Source organism: Punctularia strigosozonata (assembly GCF_000264995.1).
Source record: "Punctularia strigosozonata HHB-11173 SS5 unplaced genomic scaffold PUNSTscaffold_14, whole genome shotgun sequence".
In the NCBI taxonomy this organism is placed as follows: Eukaryota; Fungi; Basidiomycota; class Agaricomycetes; order Corticiales; family Punctulariaceae; genus Punctularia; species Punctularia strigosozonata.
Window position 1 is genome coordinate 719,290 of NW_006767446.1, and position 20,909 is coordinate 740,198.

Genomic DNA, 20,909 nt, shown 5'->3' on the forward strand with positions numbered 1-20,909 from the left:
ATGCTGATGGCGCCCGCGCTTGGTGTTACCGTCAGCAATGCGCCGGGAGCGAAGACAAGGGAGCAGGATACAGACCTCTCGCCCATGAATGGTAACCTTGGACGGGTCGCCGCCGAAGGACGTGAATATTTTCGTGAAATCCACCTCAGAGCGAGATACTACGGGAGAACATAAATGAGCACCTTCGGTACGGATCAACAGTCGTGCTTTTTTACCTGGTCGAGAAGACCAAAGTTGCCTACGCCCTCTGCGGCAAGCTCCTTTGACCACATGAATCCGAAGGCAGTAACACGATAATTGAAGCTCGCAAAGACCTAGAATGTCATCGTCATTCTCACGACACGAGGAACGATGTTAGGTACGTACGATGGGCTGGCCCATCTCCACGCTGCGTTGCACGATCCATGTAGCATTGTAACGATGATCCGCGCTTCCACCCATACTGAACCCTCCTCCGCTGGTGAGCTTTGGATTAGCCGGCCGAAGGGCGCATATATGCAGGCGAACTCACTAGATCCAGACCATCACTGGGAGGTTGCTGCCTTCCTTAACGCCCTGAGGACGCACGACGTTCATCGTCAGACAAGCCTCGCTGAGTTCATACCCCTCATCGTCGTTCGCGCCAATGGCCGGGTAACCTATGCAAATAGGGCTGTATTCCGTCGCGTTGCGCGTGCCGGTCCACGACGAGTTGAGCGATCGCGGCGCGCGAAGACGGAGATCGGGAGGGAGAGGTTGCTGCGCGTACGGCATGCCCAGGAAGAGCTCCTGCTTGAACGAGGGCAGCGACAGGCCGGTATACGTGCCATTCCGAACTGTGACAGTGGGCGCGGAGAGAGCTACGGCGCCGAAGGCTAAGGCCAAGGTGGTGAAGAGGCGCCTTAACACGACGAACATTGTTGGGAGAGGTAGGCCGTCGAGCTCGAGACAACGCGCCGCGATTGCTATGGGGTTTATACCGAGCATTGTCTGAGCAGGATCCGCGCGTAGGTCACGCTACGGCCCATAATTTGATCTCCTGGGTCTCAGCTGGTCTTGGAGAGGTCATGCGACGGGCGGCGAGAGGGGAGGTCGCGTCGGTCGGGGAGGAAGATTCGTTTAACAAGCGAACAGGTGGACCGCGAGGAACCACCGGCCCCGAAAGCCGGAGGATGGCATGTCGCCCGACGCTAGCGCATGATAAGTAGTCCGCAGCGGCGTCATTCTCGGCGACCACTAGGCATTCTGAGGGCGGTGACAACGTCTGATACGTAGGAGTCGGCGATGAGCAACGCGTTGTCCTTCCTGAAGTTCAACGGTGCTCGCTGTCGGAGGCGTTGAACAGAGTAACAGGTGATTAGGTAATTGCCAATTCCCTCAATCACGTGTTCGATATTCTCTGGCATCTCCCGCTTTCCAGTACTTACCGCTAGTTACATCACAAGTGGACTGACACGAAGCCTGGTCTACCAGAAAAAAGAAAGTTTCATCGCTATGATTATCTCTAGAGGTACCCTCAAAAAATGGTGAACGAACCCGGTCTTACCACAGACTGCTTTCTGGGCTATGCTTGAAAGATAGCATGTACCCCGCTGGCAATGATTGAGCAGTTCAAAACATTGGCGATGGATGCATACGGTCTCACGCTTCCGGAAACTCTATGTTTGACGCCGCCGGACGAGGGCCTCTGGTCGTACTTGTGGCGATATTACTCAACCCGCGTCGTGAGCAGACCACCAGACTACACGACATGCGCCGTGGCGCCTAGTGCCTTGCTGTGTGCCTGTCGTCATTCGCGCGGGACTCAAGCTTGCAACTTCGACGACGTTCCGGACGCGCTGGACATGGAGTTGGAGCGTGAGCTTGCAGTTCAGAGCGACAGAGATCGCTGCTGGACCTCCAAAATCAAGGTCAAAATCAAAATGATCATTAGTAAGGAGTGATAATCGTCATATACTCGTACATAAAGCCCTCGGCGATCGTGAAGGGCAATAGTAGATCAAGCAACCCTCAGCATCTAACGCTGTCCTATACTGTCGTACGTAGGCGGAATCTCGTTCGGACTTTCTGGTTCATCCACCGGCAGCCGACCGCCGTCAGAATGGACGTAGACAGCTACATGAGGCATTTTAGCACGCGATGAGGTTGACCAATGAAGCACTACTCACGACCGCTACCTCCAGCGCCGTCCGTAGGTTGCGTCTCATTCGCGACCTATGACGTTCAGATCAGAACGACCGATTCGAGAGCGAAGATGCGATGATTGATACATACACGTAAGCGCTGGACTTCGCGTTCTTTCGCGCTGAGCGGCTGACTCCCGCTGTGACTCGTCGAGCTTGCATCGTAATAGCCAGCAGCAGCCGCAGGGCCGTACCTGGGAGGATTTCCCAATAAGAACGACATTCTTTCCGGGAGCGACGACGCTACTCACTGCGACGGCCCGTACCCAGACGACGCAGAGGTCGGCCCATACCCAGACGGCGGCGGCGACGAATGACTCGTGCGCGAGTACGCCGAAGCGGACGTCGGCGACGTCTGCCCCGTATGCGCCCCGGCTGCTCCTGCTGCTGCTGCGTGACCCCCACGATCAGCAACGCCATCCTTAAAAGGTGAGAACCGGAACCGGAGCCGAGACTCACCAGCAGCGACGGGGACACCTGATCCGTATCCGTATTGCGCCATCTGCGGATATCCGCCGACGATGTCGTTGGCGCCGCGAGAGTAGTCGGGCCCGGGGACGTAGCCCTGCGGGACGGGTCCGGCACCGCGTCCTGCGATGCCGGCGGTGGACGCGGAAGCCGCTGCGGGGGCGCCAAGCTAGCGAGGGTATTGTGTCAGGATTCGACTACCAAAACGCGTACGCGGAGGGTCGATACGCACTATGTAAGGTTCCACCGCGCCAGAACCGTCGCCAGCTGCGAGATCGAGACCTGCGCCCGAATGGCGCACCTTGAAAAAAAGGACACGTCGGTCAGATCGCGTCATCGACGATGTGAACGGTAACAACGTACGACTCGGTCCGGATCAAAGTTTCCATCGAAATCGTCGCGTTTTCTCCTTCGGATGAAGTACCATGCTACCCAAGGTTATAGTTGAGTGGGTAATCGAGAGTATGGATCCAATCAGCTCCAACCTAGTAATAGGAGCGCGATGAGGCCAACAACGCCACCGACGACGCCTCCGACGATGGCACCTACGTAGATCACCAAGCACGTCAGATTCAGACCAACAGGGGATTCATATACGTAGTTCAACTTACCCGTATGAGACGAACTCGAATGCTTGCCGCCAGATGAACCGCTTACGGCGGTCTGCGTGGATCCCACGAGGGTCGTCTGCTGTATCGTGACAGTCGAAACGCCGCCATTCGGGTTCGTCGTACTATATCGAGAACAAAAAGTTCAAATTTAGCCCAGGTCGGGTTAATGGCGGCAGGGTAGACGTAGACACGTACACAACGGCCGTCGAGACGACGCTCGTGACGGAGGTCACTGACTGGCTTAATGTAACGCTCGATCCGGCCGCGCTGGCGCTGGAGATCTCGCTGGAAAGAGAGCTGGAGGCACTGGAGGCACTGCTGGAAAGGGAGGAGGCAATGCTTGAGATCGAGGACGAGTCTATGGTGGAAGAGCTGGAGGTCGGGGGGAGGGTGGTGGTTGAGGTGCTGGATAAGCTGGTATCGGTGGTGGATGAGGTGGTGGAGGTGAGCGATGCCGTGGTATCGGACGTCGAGAGCGTCGGGGTCGACGACGCGGAGGACGTGTCTATGGACGCTGAGATCGTCGTATCACGAATCAGTTCGTTATCCTCCAGCAGAGATGTACAATTCGCTCACAGGTTGCGGCCGTGTCCGTGCTCATGGTGCTAGATGCCAATGAGCTGCTCAAATTGCTAGTCGAGGACGGTATCGGTGAAGACGGCGCGGATGATGAACTCATCCGTCCTCGGTGTACTATACAATGAGAACGCTAAGCTAGCTAGTCGAGTTGTATTCGTCTCGACTGGATTTGGGACGTCGGGGAAGGTGTTGAAGGCCAGGGTCCTCCGGCGAGAACGCGACGGCCGATCCCGTAGTTCCAGGTTTGGAGCAAGAAGCTGAGTCTGATGTCATTCGAACTCCGCCTCTCGCACGTTCGGCACCCGTGCCGAGCTCGACGACCATCTCACCTCGGGCCACTCCCTCCTCCAACTTTGTGCGAAATGCCTCCACCGCGATGAGACATATCGACATTCTGTCATGAGGACTACATAACGGGATTCCGTACTGATTCCGTGCTTAGGCTGCAGCTCGGACTGTCACGAATCCATCGAAATCCACCTACTACTTCTATCCGAGTCGCCCGGATTTGCTGCGATTTCACTGACGCTGCCTCCTTGACTATCGGCCGACCAAGACAACATCTGCAGCGCTGCGATTTCTCGGATATGAATCATTCCTTGTAATCTTGTTGTAATCGCTCCTGTCTAGCCGGCTACGAGCTGCTCGGTAAAGGCCGATGTGAAACCAAGCTTAAGCAGTTGGCATGTTCCGCACGATGCTGCGATGTCGTCATGCGCTATAGCTGGACGACCGACTAATTGCAATCACTGTCGAACATGTATTCTCGTGAGTACTTACTAACCTCGAACCGAATAATATATAGCAGCCGTTACTCACAATCCATCGGGGACTTGCCAGAAACTCACTGCACAGGCTCAAAGGAAAGCGCCAATAATGAAAACGAGATACTGGCGACCCATTTGACAGATGCGTCCGCCCTCGGGCCACCTTGTCCACTGCATAACTTGATGCCCTTGACTTCGTGGGCTAGCGTCCGTCATCAACTCCCTGCTATACGCCGGCAGGCTGGTCACTCTAGGCTCCGCAAGGAGAGAAGATCAGAGCAAGTACCTGAAGTCCACTTATATGCGCCAATACGTCCTGCGCCTCTGCTCTATCGATTCTCGCCAGCGCATCTCTCATATGTTGCGCGTTTCTACCTCGTTCGTTATCTCGGCTATGTCAACGACCGGAATCGGCTGAGAGCTACAATGCACGCGCGATAGCAAAAGAAACAACCTCTTGCATCCGTTCGGATCGGGGTAACGACGCTCACACGAATGGTGCCGCGGTCTTTGATCGACGTTCACGCCGATGGGTAACGGAAGATCGTCGATGAACCGCTACACTCATCATATTCACAGCCCACGGCGCGCGCGCCGTGCCGACCAACCAAAGTTCAACAGCGCCCGAGTCTCCACTCCATCCAAACTCGGATCCCTTCGTACCTACCAATAGATGACTTTGGGTGGGAACGGCGACCAACGAGCTGCGGGCGATCAAATATACCGGGGACTCAACACCAATACTCTGTATTCGTGTCGCCCGGGCTCATGAAGTTCAAATCACACTGCAACATCACCGACGTTGCATGCTAGCCTGACGCCCCGTATCTTTGCGTGGCGGAGCCTACCTAGTAGGCTATATGACTGTTGCTCAAGGCGCTCCCAACTAGTTGCCAGAGAATGGTAATTTTGCTCATCTCCGACCTTGCGCCCCAGTCCAAGATCCTTGTCGAGAATATTCAACTCCGCTCGTGATATATGTGTTAATACTTACGTACGATCCTCACAATCCTTCAGCAGCTGTCAAAACCTTACAGCATAGCTTCGAGCGAAAGCAATGAAGGGGACGAGATGGTGGCGGCAAATGTTCGCCGTATGTCTACCGTTACTGCCTGTGTTATGAAATGATGGCCCTGCCTTACTGTATAGACGCCTTTCTCCAGCTGCGTATGATCCGCCCACAAGCATAGGGCTCGCGAGCTCGTAATAGCAGGTCTTGCGGGGATTGTACGTAGTAACTATCGTTTCCATTACACACTTCGGCTAAAATCATGCGCAACACATCCTTCACTGCAGATGCTGCCCGGACTGTGATTAGACCGGTTCCCCTCCCTAGGAACCGAGCGTTTGATAGCAAGAGAAACGCCTTTGACCTCCTCTTCTACTCATGCGCTGCGATGACGACGCTCCCATGAAAGATGTTACGGTCTTGATACTCGTGTATGCCGATGAGTATATAGGAGATCGTCGTGAGGTGTGTATAACATGCAATGCTCACCAATTCACGGCGCGTGCCGGATGCCAGCTGCAAGCCGGTAAGTAAAGTTCAATAGCGCCGCGACTCGGCCTCATAAATTGAGTTTCTTATCTTTCTTTCCCATATCAAGACCATTCCTAGACATATGTGAGCTACGAACCTTCTCAACAGATGGCATCGATCCTTGTGGAGTAAACTTCCGTGTCGTTCTTGGATTGTTCGCATCAAGCGGACATGTATAGCACGGATGGCAGGCGCCTGGTATCGCACACTTCGGAAACCGCAACGCCGTCTTCACGAAGATCGTCCTAGAACGAGCAAAGCACACTAAGGCTCGGTGAAGAATGCGGGCCGGGGCGAGGTCTTCCGAGTGGAAACGTACCGCCATGTGTTAATGTGCGGGATCTCACGTTTCTGCTTCTGCATCCTCGCTCTGTGAACAGCACGTGGTGCATGCTCGTAGAAGAGCTTCTAGCCCTTAGGGGGATGCGCTAACACGAGTGTAATCTCTGAGCATAGGTATGTGCGTTACGAGGACGGTGGCTCTTAAGGTAATGCACGTGCAATTGGGGGTTCGTTGTAGGTCTAGGGAAGAAAGAGTACACGTCGAGACAAGGGAGCATAGTACGTACACGAATGATTCCGGTAAAAGATACAACAAGAGAGAGCAAGAGGAGTGACAATGAAGCAACAACGAGAGATGGTGCAAGGTCCAACGAGCGACCAGCATACTACATAGTCGCAAATGAAAGCATGATATGAGCGGCAGAGGGGTATCGCGCTTCCGCGAACCCAAGGTCAAAACATCTCCATGAGGGAGATGGACTCGTGCAGCTCGTCTATAGCGGCAAGCGGCCTTCGTTCACTGCGTCGCACACCGTGCGAGGAGTGGGCGTCGGCCGCTTGCACGTAGATGCGCGGAACAGGCGAAGCGCCAGATTGCAGAGCTTCGACGTGTTGTCGATGCCGCTCCTGAAGCCATATGGCCACGGAATCGGTCGAAGCAGGAGGGTCTGCGTAGGCTCCGATGAGGGCGACGGGGTCGTATTCATCGTCGAGCTCGTTCTCTTGGTCATCGGAGCCCGGAGCGTGCGCCGGCGCGGAGAGCTTGACGTGATGGAGGCGCTCCCACAAGCGGCGCTCGCGCTTACGCTCCTCAATGAGGTTCCGGCTTCGCCGACCGGACTCGCGAGAGTTGCGTCGAGCGAGGGACGACGGCGGGGAAAGATGAGAGGGGGATTGTGGAACAACTGGAAGCTTGCGCCGAATAGGCGAAGGCGACTCGCTCGGTTCCCCGAGCGCAGGATTGGATTCTGACCAAGGGCTCGACGGCCTGAGGGGCATGTGAGTCAGCAACCTAATCGTCCTATACAGAGATATCCCTTACGAATTGGCCGAGGAAGCCATACGTGAGTGTTGTAGAATTTCCTCGTCGAGGGCAAGGTCGGCATCAAAGTCGGCGTTAGCACCCGGGATAACCTCGGCAGACGAAGGCACCGGGTTTAGATACTTGGGCGGCGAGGATGCCGGCCGGGAGGGAGTGAGATTGTTACTCGAGGGGAGAGGTGGAGGGGCGCGGGTCGGCATAGGGGGGGCGGCACGGGAACGTTTACTGTCTATTGTTGCAGGATGAGATGGAACCCGGGAAGAACCTTGGACGAATCCGGGAAGATCAGGAATGGGTGGAATCGCTTCGTCGACGGGTGATGTAACGTTGACCGACGAGGTCCTACAGACATTCCTCAATACCGGAGCACAACGATGAAGCATCACGACTGACGATGGATCTGTCGGCGAACTAGAAGCTGAGATGTCGAGCGCAACTGATGACGCTCTGCGACTGGAAAGGCTCGACAGAATACTCTTGCGCGATTTTCTGCGGAGACTTTGAATGACTGATCTGCGTGGGAAACGAAAAACGTACGTAGAGATGGAACTGGCATTGGAAGGTGCTGCTTTGACCTTTTTACGGGCAGCCAACATGTTGCCGATACCTCCTCGACCGCCGGTCTACCGATGTATTCGTGAGATCGCCTCCAACAAAGATCAGATCAGAAGATCGCATACCCCAACAAGACGGTTTTCGGCACTGGCGGCGATAAGTCGCCGTTCGCGTTGACGCACGGCCTCCTCGTATTCACGAAGGATGGATGCGGTCTGAGGATTACTGATGGAAGATGAACACAGATCCAAGGTATACGTGGATTGAACCGTACTGATTGGCATCGAGGTCAGCTTGAAGATGCTGATACATCTTTGTTCCCCTTATGTTGCCGGCGCCGCCTCGCCCGGATACTCTGACTTTCTACGAAGTATCAGCATTGGCACACAATAGATTATAGGCATGAGACTTACCTTTCGAGGGTCAGGTCGAGCTTCTCTTCCTCGAGCCGGTGATATCGGATCCTCATAAGGTTGTACGTATACACTTGACGCGCTCATTGAACTGCCAGAGGACCCCGTGGCGGAAGAGACAATTGATGTCTCCCTTCCAAGCGGCGACAAGCGCGAATTGTCACTAACCCTCAGCGATGTGTTGCTCTACGCAATGGTCAGAAGGCAACGTTGATCAAATCGAAGTGTTACGAACCGGCGAGATGGGCGAGACAGGTGAGGTGAGCGAACGTCGTCGGATGTTTCCAGCGCCACCGCGACCTGAGGACTGATATTTCATGGATTTAACAGATATCGTGTCGGAATCGCGATCACGGAGGGATTTGAGAGGGGAGGTCAAGATGGTAAGAGTCAGCACAGGTCTCGTCATGTCGACGGGCAAATGTAGATAAGGGCGGATCCGCGGGAAGAAGGTGTGGTTGGATCTTGAGCGCAATGAATACAAGAAGCGCGCTCGCGACAACAAAGTGTCGGGTTGGCTTCGAATGGAGGCACAGGTTGCGCCAATGAAAAAAAAAATGACGGGGATGAGCGGTAAGATAGGGCGATGCTATGAACAGCAGGATGCGCCCGAGGCGCCGTAGATATAGGCCAGTCGCATATGACACAGCGGTCCCGGAAAGGAGATAAGCGTGCAAGTTCATGAGAACCTGCCGCTAGGTAGCATGAAGTATGCGCCAATAATACGACGGCGCGGTTCACAGAGCGCTTCCGCAACCGCGTCCACACGACATAGTCGCCTGCACGGTGAGGCGCGAAGCGGAGATAGCCGTAAGGCGGAAGGAAAGAAGGTACGAGGAATGGTCGCGGGCAGGAATGTGGGCAATATATGATGACGGACTCACGACGATACGACCCGATGAAGATGCCTTGAGAGCCCGTCGTCCGGCTTTCTGCTCAGCCTTCTCCGCCTTCTCACGTGCCTTCTGCTCCTTGGCCGCCAGTTTGGCTGGATCAGTCTCCTTTTTCTTGCCGAAAGCCATGTCCACGAGTAACGGGTCACCGTCAATGACGAAAGTCACGGGAAAAGAGAGAATATGATGCTCGATAGCAATTCCAGTATACGCGGGCTGGTCCCAGAAGAAGACGGTAACCAAGATAACCGAGGACAGTGAGCATCGAAGCCTGCAATCTGCTAGCGCACACGACCCCGACCGAACCGCCAGGGGAAGGTCCCCAGTGTAAGAAGATGGTAGGACTGATATACTATACGTTCACCGACGACCATGTCTGCAGATATATTTAGCCATCCAGGTCCGTCTGCTCCCGTGAGGTGCCCTATCAGAAAGCCGACAGCCTCGCCGCGTCGCTCCAAAGTCTTGATAGCCCCGTTCACATGCCCGAAGGCCCTGAGCAGGTGGGTCTGACACCGGAGGCGATGGAGTATTGACGCCCTGGAGATATAACATTGCCACCGATAAGGAGGGAAAAGACGTCGGTCGTCATTTGGTAAACACGGAATCCGCCGAGGTCGGACGAGAGCGTATGAGAACCGAGGATGACATGAGACCGGAGCATAGCTATTATCCGAAGACCGCCAATCCTGGCAGAGACTCGAGAGAGGGATATCAGTCCGCGAAGCCGCCTCGCTCCTGCCCCGCGTTCGTCCCCCTCAAGCCTCAGACTTCAGATCTAGAAAATCGATCGAGATCAGGGACGGCGTTCAATAGTTTTTGCTGGGCTTGGTGCTGCCCTGTCTTGTCATGGCTGTCTCCTAGGCAAAGCGCTGACAATGACTACTAATTGAAAGTCTGCGATGATATTCTGGCGGGACCACTATACGAGAGCAAGCGGCGGGGTTAGAACGAGGTCAGCCCGATGACCCTGCAAGAGGAAAGATTGGCAAACGGTTCCGGAGCCGTGACTGGTGACCGGTGACCAGTCACAGGGCTCTCGTCACGAATTAGTCACCAGTTCCTCGTCCGTCGACGATACTCAATCGCATCTTGATTCTTGACGGGACTCGCATTGCTATTATGCTCAATACCCACTGCTTAGGCACTCTAGGCAATGCAGTCTCCCCCTGCGGATTTGGTCGTCTGACTGGTTCCGCACATCTAGTCCTGCTCAACACGCGGCGTGGAACCCGAACCTTGAATGCACAGATGTGCATATTTCCTCCCTCGGAATGTCACGGCGCCGATGCGGCTAAGGCACCTCTTTATATGCTGGCTGAACATTTGGCCTATGCCGCCTTCCCGCCTTTCTCTTCCTTGTCAACGCTCTGGCGATTTCCCATAGGACGTGGAGTGAAACAAACCTATTCACTGCATGCAACCAAGTGTCTCAGAATCGGTTTCCTTCTCCCTACAAGTGAACAAAGGCGACCCGTCTTCTCGACGACAATCCTATCATATAGTAGTGCCCAGAAATTAACGTGTCTCTCGCCGGGAATACCACCAGGGTCGAATTACGAGCCTCAAGCTGCATCGGTCCGTACCGGACACGTGGCGATGGGATGCGCTTGTGCTGTTAAAAGACCGAACCCGATCCTTTCATAGACTCCACCGCTCCCAGCACGCCAGACATCTCCGACTAATTGACTCTGCCTGATATACCTGTTTCTGGAAGCTGGGTGGTGAAAGTGTACAAAAGGCTTTGCGGCCGATGGTGGCAGTCTTCTTTGCATTGTATTCCTCTCCTGCAGCCCCCTTCGGCGTCCGCGATTCCAGTCCGTTTGCTGGACCGCTCAGATCTTGTGCAAAATGCCTCCCGTTCAGACAATCGATAATACCTTTGGGGCCCTATTTCTAGGAATGGTCATCTCATCTATGTAAGCAATTTTGACCGTCATGCGGGGTCAATTTGGCTTCACTGCAGAAACTATAATCACAGCATGTTTGGCGTCACAAATCTCCAGGTACGTTCATTATTTGTGTCTTGGCATCGAGGTCGTCTGATGCTTGGAAATCGAAGGCATACATATATTATCATCGATACCCAAGGGATCATCAGCTGTACAAGATTGCGGTAGGCCCCTTCTTCAACTCCGCTGCTATTTCTCTCACTTTGTCTACGCAGATAGGCGTTCTCTGGCTCTTCGACACTCTGATTCTGGCATTGAACGTGCACGCCGTGTACTACTACACAATCACCAACTTCTCAAACGAGATCGCGTTGCTCTTCGTTGTATGGTCAGCGAAATTCCTCACGTCCTTGCATAATACATTCATCGCATATTCCAGGAGCTTCAAGGTGACTCAAACACAAATCCCGAACCGCGTAACGATCTGATTCGCATCAGCTTCAAGTAGCCTTGACCTCTGTCATGATACCGATGGTACAAAGCCTTTATGCGCTTCGGCTGTGGAGATGTGAGCACAGAACGTACGATAAAGCTCGGAACGAAGCTGATGAATACTGGCGTCAGTGCGAGACGGACAACTCATATTACCTCTTCTCGTCGTCAGTGAACTGCCCTGAAAAATGTGTGTCCTGCTGATTCCGTACACAGTGTTCGACAGTTCTGGGAGGATGGAGTGAGTCGTTTCCTTATCATTGGAAGAGGAAATGAATCCTGACTCTCCATCGTGGTGTAGTCGTTGGCGTCAGTGAGTATCTCCCTCTGGACGAGCTCCCGTTGGATTGCTCAACTTATTCTGCCAGTGTCTGCTCGGGATGGGTATGGCTGACTCAGTCCAATATACGCCACGTATTGACAGCCTGACAGGTACCGGATGCATACGTTTGCGGACTTCGCACAGTTTAAGGTATGTAGGGGCCGTTCGTCGCCGGATCTGAAGTTTGAGACTGACCTTGTCGTAGAATACCATATACGCGGACTTCTCTCTTTCTACTGGCATAGACACAATCACGTCCATCACTTTGTGCTATTACCTATATCGGACTAGATCAACATTCTCCGGGTAAACTTGGCCTTGTAAACTCTGTTCTGTGTCCTGATACTTTCTGACGCCAACAGAACAAGATCTCTCGTGCATAGCCTCATGTATTGGATATTAGGAACAGGCCTTCTCACAAGGTTAGCTACGGTACTCTCGCAAATACCGCAATCTCATCATCTGTCCAGCGCATGTTCCCTAGTATTGCTCATTACGGTCAGCCAATTCTCCCCATGCCCTCGGAGGTAACTGACACTCGAATGTTTTTGTCAGTTCGCGGCAATGCCAAACAATCTCGTTTTCATCGCGATGGAGATATTGCTATCCAAGCTGTATCTCAACAGTTTCCTCGCTATGTGAGTTAGAAAACATTCTATAGCCTTTCCGACGAGATTGTTGATCATGCACAGGTTGAACGCACGGCAAAGCCTTCGTGAGCGGCACCAGAGCCGTTCCTTCACGCAGTCAACCCAAAGATCTGATCGCATAGCGATATGCGTCTCCAAGGTCCGTTCATCGTGACGGGAAGGAGCCTCGTAATCTAACACGTCTTCAGGAATACGACGTGGAGCTTTCTCCGCCGTCTCCGGTGCGAACAGGTGTTGGTATCGCCGCACCTCCGAAAGCGAAATTGTCTGCTTAACTCCGTTGAACGAGCGGATATGTATGATCCAAGACAGGAGGCAGAGGCTTCGTTAATGATTATCTATCCTTGCGCCTCACACTCATTACATCCGATCTTCGCAACTCGTGATACAGTAGTAATATTCTCTCGTATTCGTACACCATTCCAATCGTTAGATCTACTAGAAGACCTGTACCTTGACATGCAGGTCTTGGGATGGATGCAGCTCGAAAAAATCGATGGCAACTGATGCTGGAGGACATGGACGTGGACCACGACATGGATAACCGCCGGAATATATATGTCTAGCGGGCACTGCATTAGGAACATCATTATTGCTCTCAAGCAGGTATAACCTCACGTCTCACATTGCAGGCACACAAACGCAGCACCGTAACGAAGATGAGTCGAAGTGAAACATGTAAACTGTCTTCGCAACGCAAAAAGAACAATTCTATGGGAATGGGTCGAGGCGCATGCAAGGGCGTCGGTTTGAGGCACAAGGGCCAGGTAATTTCATTGAATTGCTCGCATTCGTCGTACGTATTTTCACGCGTACGTCTTCTCCAATGCGTTCCCAAGGATCCTGTCCCACGCAGCGGCGCCCGTCTCCTTGAGTTCAGACGCATGCGACCAAGGCTTGTGTTCGACCTCCGATTCCATCGCGCCCTTGAAACACCCTCCCCACTCATGACGCGGATACGCCTCCATGAGTTCCGCAACGAACGACTCGGGTAGCAGGTGCGCGTGTTCGTGAACGTTATCTCACGCGAGTCAGCCACGTCAGCCGATCGCAGCCTCCCGTTGAACAAAGAGACGCGCGGGGTGCTCACCGAAGAGGGTTCCGATCTGTATGAGCTGGCCGTTGAAGGAGATTTTGCCGTTGTTGAAGTCGGTATGCCGGAATATGGCCTCAGAGGCGGAGTCGGCCAGGTCGGAGGATGCGCCGTGGTCGAGTAGCCACTGAGCGCTTCGAGATGAGCGAGGATGAATGACGGTGTGGCGAATGTTACCTGTCGCGTTGTCAGACCGCCCCAAAACTCGAAAGAGAGCTCAGTCCTTGATCACAGCCAGCGGCACGTAAGGATCATACGGCGGCAAAATAATCAACTAGCATGGCGCACTTTTTGATGTTGGCTGGCGTGCATCCGATGTCGTGGAATAGACACGCGAGATAGAAGCTTTCGGCATCGTAAGCATTCGCGAGGGTCCCGTCCGTAGCGAATTGGAGTTTGGCCACCGCCGATCCTAGTCCCGCAGCAAATGACGCAGGTCAGTTTACATCCCTCATCACGGTGAAAAACCTGCCCCTCACCGATCAGAAACGCGCGGTGCGAGTGGTTCCATATCTTCTCCCCGAGCTCGGGTTCGAGGAACGTCTTGGCCTCCTCGATCAGCTTCGACGTCGGAAGGGGGACGTCGGCGAGCGAGATGGACGCTGCGGGAGGGTTGAGCTTCGCATAGGGCAGCTGCGATGGATCGCGCGGAACAGGAGTGAATCCGGCAGGGTACGAAGACATATCGTAATCGCGGACGGAAAAGAGACGGGCTGGTTGACCGCGCAGTCTGCTCATGCAGGGCTTAAGGAGCGCGATGAACGAAAGTGTGAGTAAGACCGTCATAGGACCAGCATGACGAATATGACGATGATCACCGCTTCGATTCGTGCCACGAGAGGAAGCAGTATAGCGAGATCGTCGGAGCGTGAGATCGAGCACCAACTGTAACATAAGTAATCTTGTCCCCCTGTCGAGACGGCGATCGAGATTGGTCTGGAAGCGCGTTAGGAATGATGACTCTCGGTGGACACTGAGACTCAAATTTAGGCAGAACTCGAGAGTAAACGATGCAATATACAGGTCCACAGAGATGATAAAGGAAGGAGATAGGATAAGAAATGCGGGTCGCTTGAGAGCGAAAGAGCGAAGGGGCCGAGAATAGGTAGAAGAAAGACAGAATGAAGGTCCAACACAAGTCTGGGCGCATGTAAGAGCGGATTCTCGAGCGGAGTAATAAGCGCAAGGACGTACAGATCGCGAGTCATGCTTGACGAGCTCCGAGCTCTCCATTAACTATTGGTACTGGTATCCGCGGATGATCTGCGGCTGAGCACCACGGATGCGTGTGCGGCCGTCCTTCAAGCGTTCGGTGACGATGGGTGATGCCGCTGGGCGGTACTTGTACTCCTTGCTGTACCGGTTGGCGTAGACCGTCTGCGGCTTAGTGGTCTGCGACGGGTCGCTATGAGCTATGCATATATGCATGACACGATCGTTGAAGCTGACCTTGGCGTTGAACCTCATCTTCACCGCAAGGTAGAACAGAACCGCAGTGAACAGGAGCAGCGCCACCCGTTTCCATATAGAAGGAACAGGCCTGTCAAAACGAGGGTCTATAGACGGCACATCAGCATGCCCATGGCCCAACTGCCGGCGCGTCTCCACCGAACAATGTTATGCAGACAAGTAAATGGAACGCACCATGGGGTACTTCAGGATGCCTCTTGACGCGGCGCGGGGGCTTCACATCCAGGTTCGCAGCGTTGTCAGGTGAGTGCGCCGTGGTTTCCGCGTGGTCGATATCGTCGAGCGGAGGTTCCGTAGCAGGGTCTACCTTGCTCTGCGAGTCTGGCTTGGACATGTTTGAGAAATACAGTGATACGTCGGAGAGAAAGAGTTAGGCGCGCCCGCCGCCGTTCACGGTCGACTTGGAGAGCCTTGAGGCCCGAGGGCTCGTCGGCGGGCGTGGGTTCGCTGCGGCATCATCACGTGGACCGTGGGAGTTCCTGTTTGACTCCTGCACGATCTGCGCGCGCGTTCATATGCATGTTCGTCTCACCTCGAGCTCAAACAAATCAGAAGTCGCTCAGCCTCCATCGTATTTCGACGAAGCTGGAGTTTCATTTTTATGCGCTTGGCCTCAGCGATCAGCAGTGACGCCGTCGCCAACGCGATGTTGAGATGACCGCGGACGTCCCCAGCCCGCGCGCACGAGTCCATGCGCACGTTCAGGCGAAGATTGTTGGGTCGAGCGCGTTTCGCACATCCCTTACGTAGGCGGTGGTAGTAGTGCATGCATTGCCGCACCGCATTCAGGAAGCGATCATTGTGGCACCGCGTTGAACAACTCGGTCTGGTTGGGTAGTCAAGCCGCACGATAAGGTTGAAGTACCAGGAAATCCACATTTTGGTCACCTTATCTATTTTTCTCACCATACAGGGCTCGAAAGCTCTACGAATATATCCGGAGAAATGGCGGCATGGGAACCGGGGGGAATATCTCTCCCCGATATAGTCCAATGATCACCTTCTCTTGTTGGCCGGCAGCGTTGTGTGGAAGGTGTACGATATTTCGTTGAGTTCGACGATTCCAACAACGATCACTATGATCTGAAATTCCGTGGTGTTCTCAGTTCCTCCAAGGCGAACAGGGTCCTCAAGCTTGATTGGTGCGTCGGCTTCATGAAACATGGGACATCGACGCGCCAGTGTCTCTGCAGAGCTACATCACACTACCCCGTCATGAATCCTATGGTTAATCTGATTATCGAGCTATTTGTACCAGCACGATGCTGTGCTCGCCTCGCCTCGCACCAGAAAAGCACATATAAGGGAGCAGCAGTCCGTCGATACAGTAAGCAAACCGACCAACATGCAAGACAAAGTCGAAGGGGATACGACAACCCGTATGTTCATTCACGTTTCTCTGCCGTATACTCGACTGGCAATCATAATCACTTATTCCCTTTACCATACGCAGAACTGATTGCAGCGGGCCCAATCGGTCATGGTCAAGATGGTCGCAACATTGACGACGGACAAAAGATCTGCGAATGCGCAAGTAAATCCGTTTTGCTCAGCTGCTTTGAATATTATCCAACCACACTTTGCAGCAGATACGTCATCTGAGGCGAACGAACGCTATTATACAGCACTCCAACTCCACCACAAATTCCTCCAGAATAGCGATATCGACGCCGCAAAGCAATGCATCGATCACTATGAGGCCCTCCTATCGGAGGCACAGGGAACCACTTCCTTCAGTGCGACAATACCAAATTTGAAACTGGACGTTTCGCTCGACACCGGCCCTAAGCTATATCACATACTCATTCGGCTGGCTGATCTATACGTGGATTGCTATAGGCACAATTACGAGCAATGTGATCTGGAGCTTGCGGTACAATATGGGAAAGAAGCCCTGTATATGTGCCGCACAGCTGGGATACGTTGCCCTACAGTACTTGGGCTATTCGCCAACATCTTGGATAGCAATGCAGACGACGTTTCCCGGAAAGAAGATAGGATCGTTGCAGAGTCGCTCTGCAGAGAAGCCATCTCACTCTGCGCAACGGGAACCTACTTGGCAGCAACTATTCGCCTTAATCTGGCATGGATTCTGGGAAGGTTATCCAGAGATAACGGGTCTCATACTTTGATCAAAGAAGCAGTCGACATCCAGCGACAGGCCTTGGTTGACCTGCCTCCATCTTATTGTTACGATCAACATCGACACCTGCGATTCCTAGGGGTGTGTCTACTCGACCGATACGAATTTTTCGGAAGACCAGAAGATTTGGATGAATGCCTTGATGTTTCCGCGCAGGCCGTGTACTTATGTCCAAAGATGCACATTGATCGATGCAAGACAGTAAATGGGATGCTCCGGTCGCTATATCGGAAGACTTTGCGCTCTGGCGCTATCAATGAGCTCAACAAAGCGATCGAACTTGGACTGAACACTCTCAAAGAAGTCTCCGGTGCTGGTATGGGGCGCGTCGAACGCCTCAGTGTGGTAGCAGATCTTCTCGACCTTCGCCATCAGCTCGCTCCATCCGATGGGCGCGACCTCGAAAAGTCAGTCACTCTGATCCGGGAAGCCTTGCAACAATGCCCTCCCAACCACACACGCTATTGGATGTACGTGAGCAGCTTGGCGCTCAAATTGCATTTGCAGTACAACTGGACCGGAGAGATAAGTCGTCTCGAAGAATCTATTCAACTCGGGCGTTCTACCATCGATTCAATGCCAACTACCCACCCTCAGCGATTCATTCCCGCTCACAATATGGCGCATTCACTGATGCTCCGCTTCAACGAGACAAGGCAGATCTCTGATCTCGATGAAGCCATCAAATGGGATCGTAGGGCCCTGGCGAGCTGTGGGACCTCACCTGTGTTCTATCCGGATATTTCTGCTCAAGCTGTCTCCCGTCTTTGCATGTTATTTGACGCTCGGGGCTCATTCGAGGCTTTGGAAGAAGCGATTACCCTCGGCAACACCGTCCTGGATACGATGGTTTCCGATCATGCCGAACGCGGTGATGTTATCCTCGAGCTGTCAAAAGCTCTGTTACGCCGCGGGAGACATCAAGAGAATATCGCGGATATCGACCGCTCCATCTCGGAGTTAGCACGTATCAAGGAAGTGATGCTTCAGCGAACAGAGGGCCCTAAACTTCTGAGCACCCTCGCCGACTGTCATATCGTCAGATTTCGCTTCAATCGCAGCGAGAAAGACGCGAACGATGCCTTGGAGATTATCACTGGCTTGTTGGATACCCTGCACCCTGGCCGTCCCGAGAGGTTTCAATGCCTCGTAGGTGCCGCAGAACTCCACATGGAGCTAGGAACATCTTATCGGAGTATCCAGGCTGCACTCTCGCATTTAGTCGATGCTCTATCAGACGAACACCGGGACGTTCGTTCTCGGATTGAAGGAGCACGACGCATACTTGATATCGCGGTGTCGCAATATCAGGATATCGTCTCATCTGAGGTCGCAGCACATCGCCAACTGCTGGATATCTTCACTCTTGTGGTGGGACTTCTGCCCCGAGTGGCCTTCTTTGATCTTCATCTTCATACTCGACTCCAGTCTCTAGCTATCGGCCAGAGCATCGCTCTCACCGGCGCATCTCACGCGCTCATCATCGGCTCATCTCAGAAAGCATTGGAAATCCTTGAGCAGGGCCGTGCGGTCTTCTGGACCCATGCACTACGCTTGCGCTCTCCGTTCGAGGCAGCGCCCAAGGAGCTCAGAGAACGATTGTTGATCCTTGCCCGACAGCTGGAGAAAGTACACGACAAATCGTCTACGGGGGAGAACCCGGGTGCCGTCGAAGCGGAGATCGCACGGAGAAGAGGTCATATCGAAGAATTTAACGCGCTGCTCAACCAGGTTCGCAAACAACCTGGACTGAACAGATTCCTGCTGCACGACGAGTTTACGACGCTGAGAAAAGCCTCCGAGAGAGGTCCGGTCGTAGTGTTGGTTTCCAGTGCGCTGGGATGCCACGCTATCCTTCTCAAGCAGGGGGGCGACTGTGTAAGCATTCCTATCGAGCGTCTTCCTGATACTTGGCTCGCACATTCCGGCACGGAGTGGCGATCGATCATCGTGGAGGCCAGGGCGGAGATGCGCGACTGCAGAAAGATGCAAAAATCGAAAATCCCGAAGGCTCGAAGAGCGGGTGCCGAGGAGATCTTGCGCCAATTATGGATTGAGGTGGTGAGACCGGTGATCAAGGCGCTAGGGCTCGAAGTATGAGTTAACCCTCTACATTATCGTGGCATAAGGCTCACCAGTTGCTTCTAGCCCTCCGAAGGTCGAAACCGTCCTCGCATATGGTGGTGCCCCACTGGAAACTTTGCTCACTTACCGATCCATGCAGCCGGTGCTGGCGGAGAGCGGTGCTCAGATTACGTCGTCTCCTCCTACATACCGACCGTCGGGTCCCTTCTTGCTGCCAGAAACGCGTATTCGCCCATCCTCAAGGACGACGTTCACGCGCTCGTCGCTGCAACGCCTCGGTCGAGCATGTCGCAGTGGAGCGACCTCATCAACACGCGCGAAGAAGCGAGAACGATCCGGGCGGTCTTACCAAGCGAATCCATAATAGAGCTGTCTCCCGCAGACGACGCTTGCATTGAGGGCGGAAACGGGATCACGACGGAGACGCTGCTAAAGCTGCTCCCACAGACAAATATCCTGCACCTCGCGTGCCATGGCCATCAAGATCTGGAGAATCCGTTGCAGAGCGGATTCATTCTGCGTGACGAGAAACTCACGATCGAACGACTGATGCCTGTACCCCTCCCTCGCGCGTTCATGGCATTTTTGAGCGCCTGCGAAACAGCCAAAGGTGACTTCGTGAGTACCAATACCAGTCGACATCATGGTGCGACTGAACAACGTGCCTACGCAGAATCAGCCTGACCAGGTGGTCCATCTCGCGGCCGCCATGTTCTTCGCGGGATTCAAAAGCGTCATCGCTACGCTCTGGTCAGTCCCTGTTTGCAGCTATCCACCTCTATGATACCGACTTACAATCAAATGTAAAGGTCCATGGCGGACGCGGACGGGCCAGAGATAGCTCGATCTGTATACCAGAAGATATTCAGCAGCAAATTGGATCACATCGACCCCGATGACATCGCGTACGCCCTCGACGAGGCCGTCACGAACCTGCGAACCGTCCAGCCTGAGCCGCTCCGATGGGCACCGTATATACACCTAGGTATTTGAGCGTGCGCCAATATATGCTATTGGTTCGAAATGTACAACGGATGAGGCCGTGGTTAGAAGGCTACAACAAATAGTACCAGTTGCTCTGGTCTCCAGCCTTGAAACCTACACCTCTCCGAAGACGAGGTACGGCCTCGCCCCACCGCGGATTGATCTATAACATGTGCGGAGTCGAAACATCTATCAGCCAAAGGGTAGTAGCCCGCGCCATCCTCTGGGAACTTACCCGAGGGAGGGATAGATTCGGCTCTATCTGAGTCTTGGGGGCCACTGCCTCCAACACGGGTCCTCTCCGCCTTCAGGGTGGAGGCCTTACCCTTCTAGATGATGAATGGTGCTGTTGCGAGCGAGAACCAGAGCAAGTATCAAGACGGTGGGCCCGGCTCAGACCTGGGAAAATTGGAATGAACACGATGCCATGATGTACAGTGGATGTATGCGCGTACTAGGATGCAAG

At 53.8% G+C, this 20,909-nt stretch overlaps 7 protein-coding genes across 7 annotated transcripts in view; 2 read left to right on the plus strand and 5 right to left on the minus strand.

Moving 5' to 3' along the window:
• The window catches only part of PUNSTDRAFT_55140 (alpha/beta-hydrolase), a 3,317-nt gene extending 2,258 nt beyond the window's left edge, over nt 1-1,059 (minus strand). The window contains exons 1-3 of the mRNA XM_007387597.1: nt 512-1,059; nt 367-457; nt 216-314 (exon numbers count right to left, since the gene is read on the minus strand). Of these exons, the coding sequence (XP_007387659.1) occupies nt 216-314; nt 367-457; nt 512-897 (576 nt within the window). The 5' untranslated portion in view covers nt 898-1,059. The remainder of the gene's footprint in view (nt 1-215; nt 315-366; nt 458-511) is intronic.
• Nucleotides 1,060-1,886: 827 nt separating this feature from the next.
• On the minus strand, nt 1,887-3,842 carry PUNSTDRAFT_146100 (uncharacterized protein; the record flags this gene model as incomplete). The annotated part of the gene is made up of 11 exons (XM_007387598.1): nt 1,887-2,094; nt 2,148-2,193; nt 2,254-2,356; nt 2,414-2,552; nt 2,622-2,799; nt 2,863-2,931; nt 2,994-3,058; nt 3,116-3,175; nt 3,242-3,363; nt 3,437-3,755; nt 3,818-3,842. 11 exons carry the CDS (start codon nt 3,840-3,842, stop codon nt 1,997-1,999), a joined length of 1,224 nt encoding a protein of 407 aa, XP_007387660.1. The 3' UTR covers nt 1,887-1,996.
• A 3,020-nt stretch (nt 3,843-6,862) lies between these two features.
• Nucleotides 6,863-9,441, minus strand: PUNSTDRAFT_137943 (uncharacterized protein; the record flags this gene model as incomplete). The annotated part of the gene is made up of 9 exons (XM_007387599.1): nt 6,863-7,397; nt 7,452-7,793; nt 7,845-7,940; nt 7,989-8,074; nt 8,132-8,231; nt 8,281-8,369; nt 8,420-8,605; nt 8,655-8,726; nt 9,304-9,441. The coding sequence occupies 9 exons, from the start codon at nt 9,439-9,441 to the stop codon at nt 6,863-6,865; spliced, it is 1,644 nt and encodes a 547-aa protein (XP_007387661.1).
• A 1,853-nt stretch (nt 9,442-11,294) lies between these two features.
• Nucleotides 11,295-12,943, plus strand: PUNSTDRAFT_137944 (uncharacterized protein; the record flags this gene model as incomplete). The annotated part of the gene is made up of 16 exons (XM_007387600.1): nt 11,295-11,318; nt 11,375-11,428; nt 11,480-11,592; nt 11,644-11,653; nt 11,703-11,772; nt 11,829-11,863; nt 11,913-11,937; nt 11,998-12,009; nt 12,065-12,080; nt 12,129-12,168; nt 12,224-12,324; nt 12,381-12,440; nt 12,489-12,516; nt 12,574-12,656; nt 12,711-12,807; nt 12,857-12,943. The coding sequence occupies 16 exons, from the start codon at nt 11,295-11,297 to the stop codon at nt 12,941-12,943; spliced, it is 855 nt and encodes a 284-aa protein (XP_007387662.1).
• Nucleotides 12,944-13,434: 491 nt separating this feature from the next.
• PUNSTDRAFT_107530 (cyanamide hydratase) lies at nt 13,435-14,445 on the minus strand (the record flags this gene model as incomplete). Its single annotated transcript, XM_007387601.1, has 5 exons — nt 13,435-13,689; nt 13,759-13,888; nt 13,939-13,984; nt 14,050-14,173; nt 14,241-14,445. 5 exons carry the CDS (start codon nt 14,443-14,445, stop codon nt 13,475-13,477), a joined length of 720 nt encoding a protein of 239 aa, XP_007387663.1. The 3' UTR covers nt 13,435-13,474.
• Nucleotides 14,446-14,751: 306 nt separating this feature from the next.
• Nucleotides 14,752-15,632, minus strand: PUNSTDRAFT_146102 (uncharacterized protein). The gene is made up of 4 exons (XM_007387602.1): nt 15,406-15,632; nt 15,211-15,317; nt 14,956-15,153; nt 14,752-14,901 (listed from the first exon to the last, which is right to left on the minus strand). The coding sequence occupies exons 1-3, from the start codon at nt 15,563-15,565 to the stop codon at nt 14,998-15,000; spliced, it is 423 nt and encodes a 140-aa protein (XP_007387664.1). The 5' UTR covers nt 15,566-15,632; the 3' UTR covers nt 14,752-14,901; nt 14,956-14,997.
• A 1,952-nt stretch (nt 15,633-17,584) lies between these two features.
• PUNSTDRAFT_137947 (uncharacterized protein) lies at nt 17,585-20,452 on the plus strand (the record flags this gene model as incomplete). The annotated part of the gene is made up of 5 exons (XM_007387603.1): nt 17,585-19,468; nt 19,523-19,532; nt 19,599-20,077; nt 20,133-20,209; nt 20,269-20,452. 5 exons carry the CDS (start codon nt 17,585-17,587, stop codon nt 20,450-20,452), a joined length of 2,634 nt encoding a protein of 877 aa, XP_007387665.1.
• Nucleotides 20,453-20,909: the final 457 nt, after the last annotated feature.

Coding starts and splice junctions, on each gene's coding strand:
- PUNSTDRAFT_146102 (XM_007387602.1), bottom strand. CDS start 15,565: ATGTCCAAGCCAGACTCGCAGAGCAAGGTAGACCCTGCTACGGAACCT. Junction 15,318..15,405: donor GCATCCTGAAGTACCCCATG/GTGCGTTCCATT, acceptor TGCCGTCTATAG/ACCCTCGTTTTGACAGGCCT. Junction 15,154..15,210: donor AGATGAGGTTCAACGCCAAG/GTCAGCTTCAAC, acceptor GACCCGTCGCAG/ACCACTAAGCCGCAGACGGT.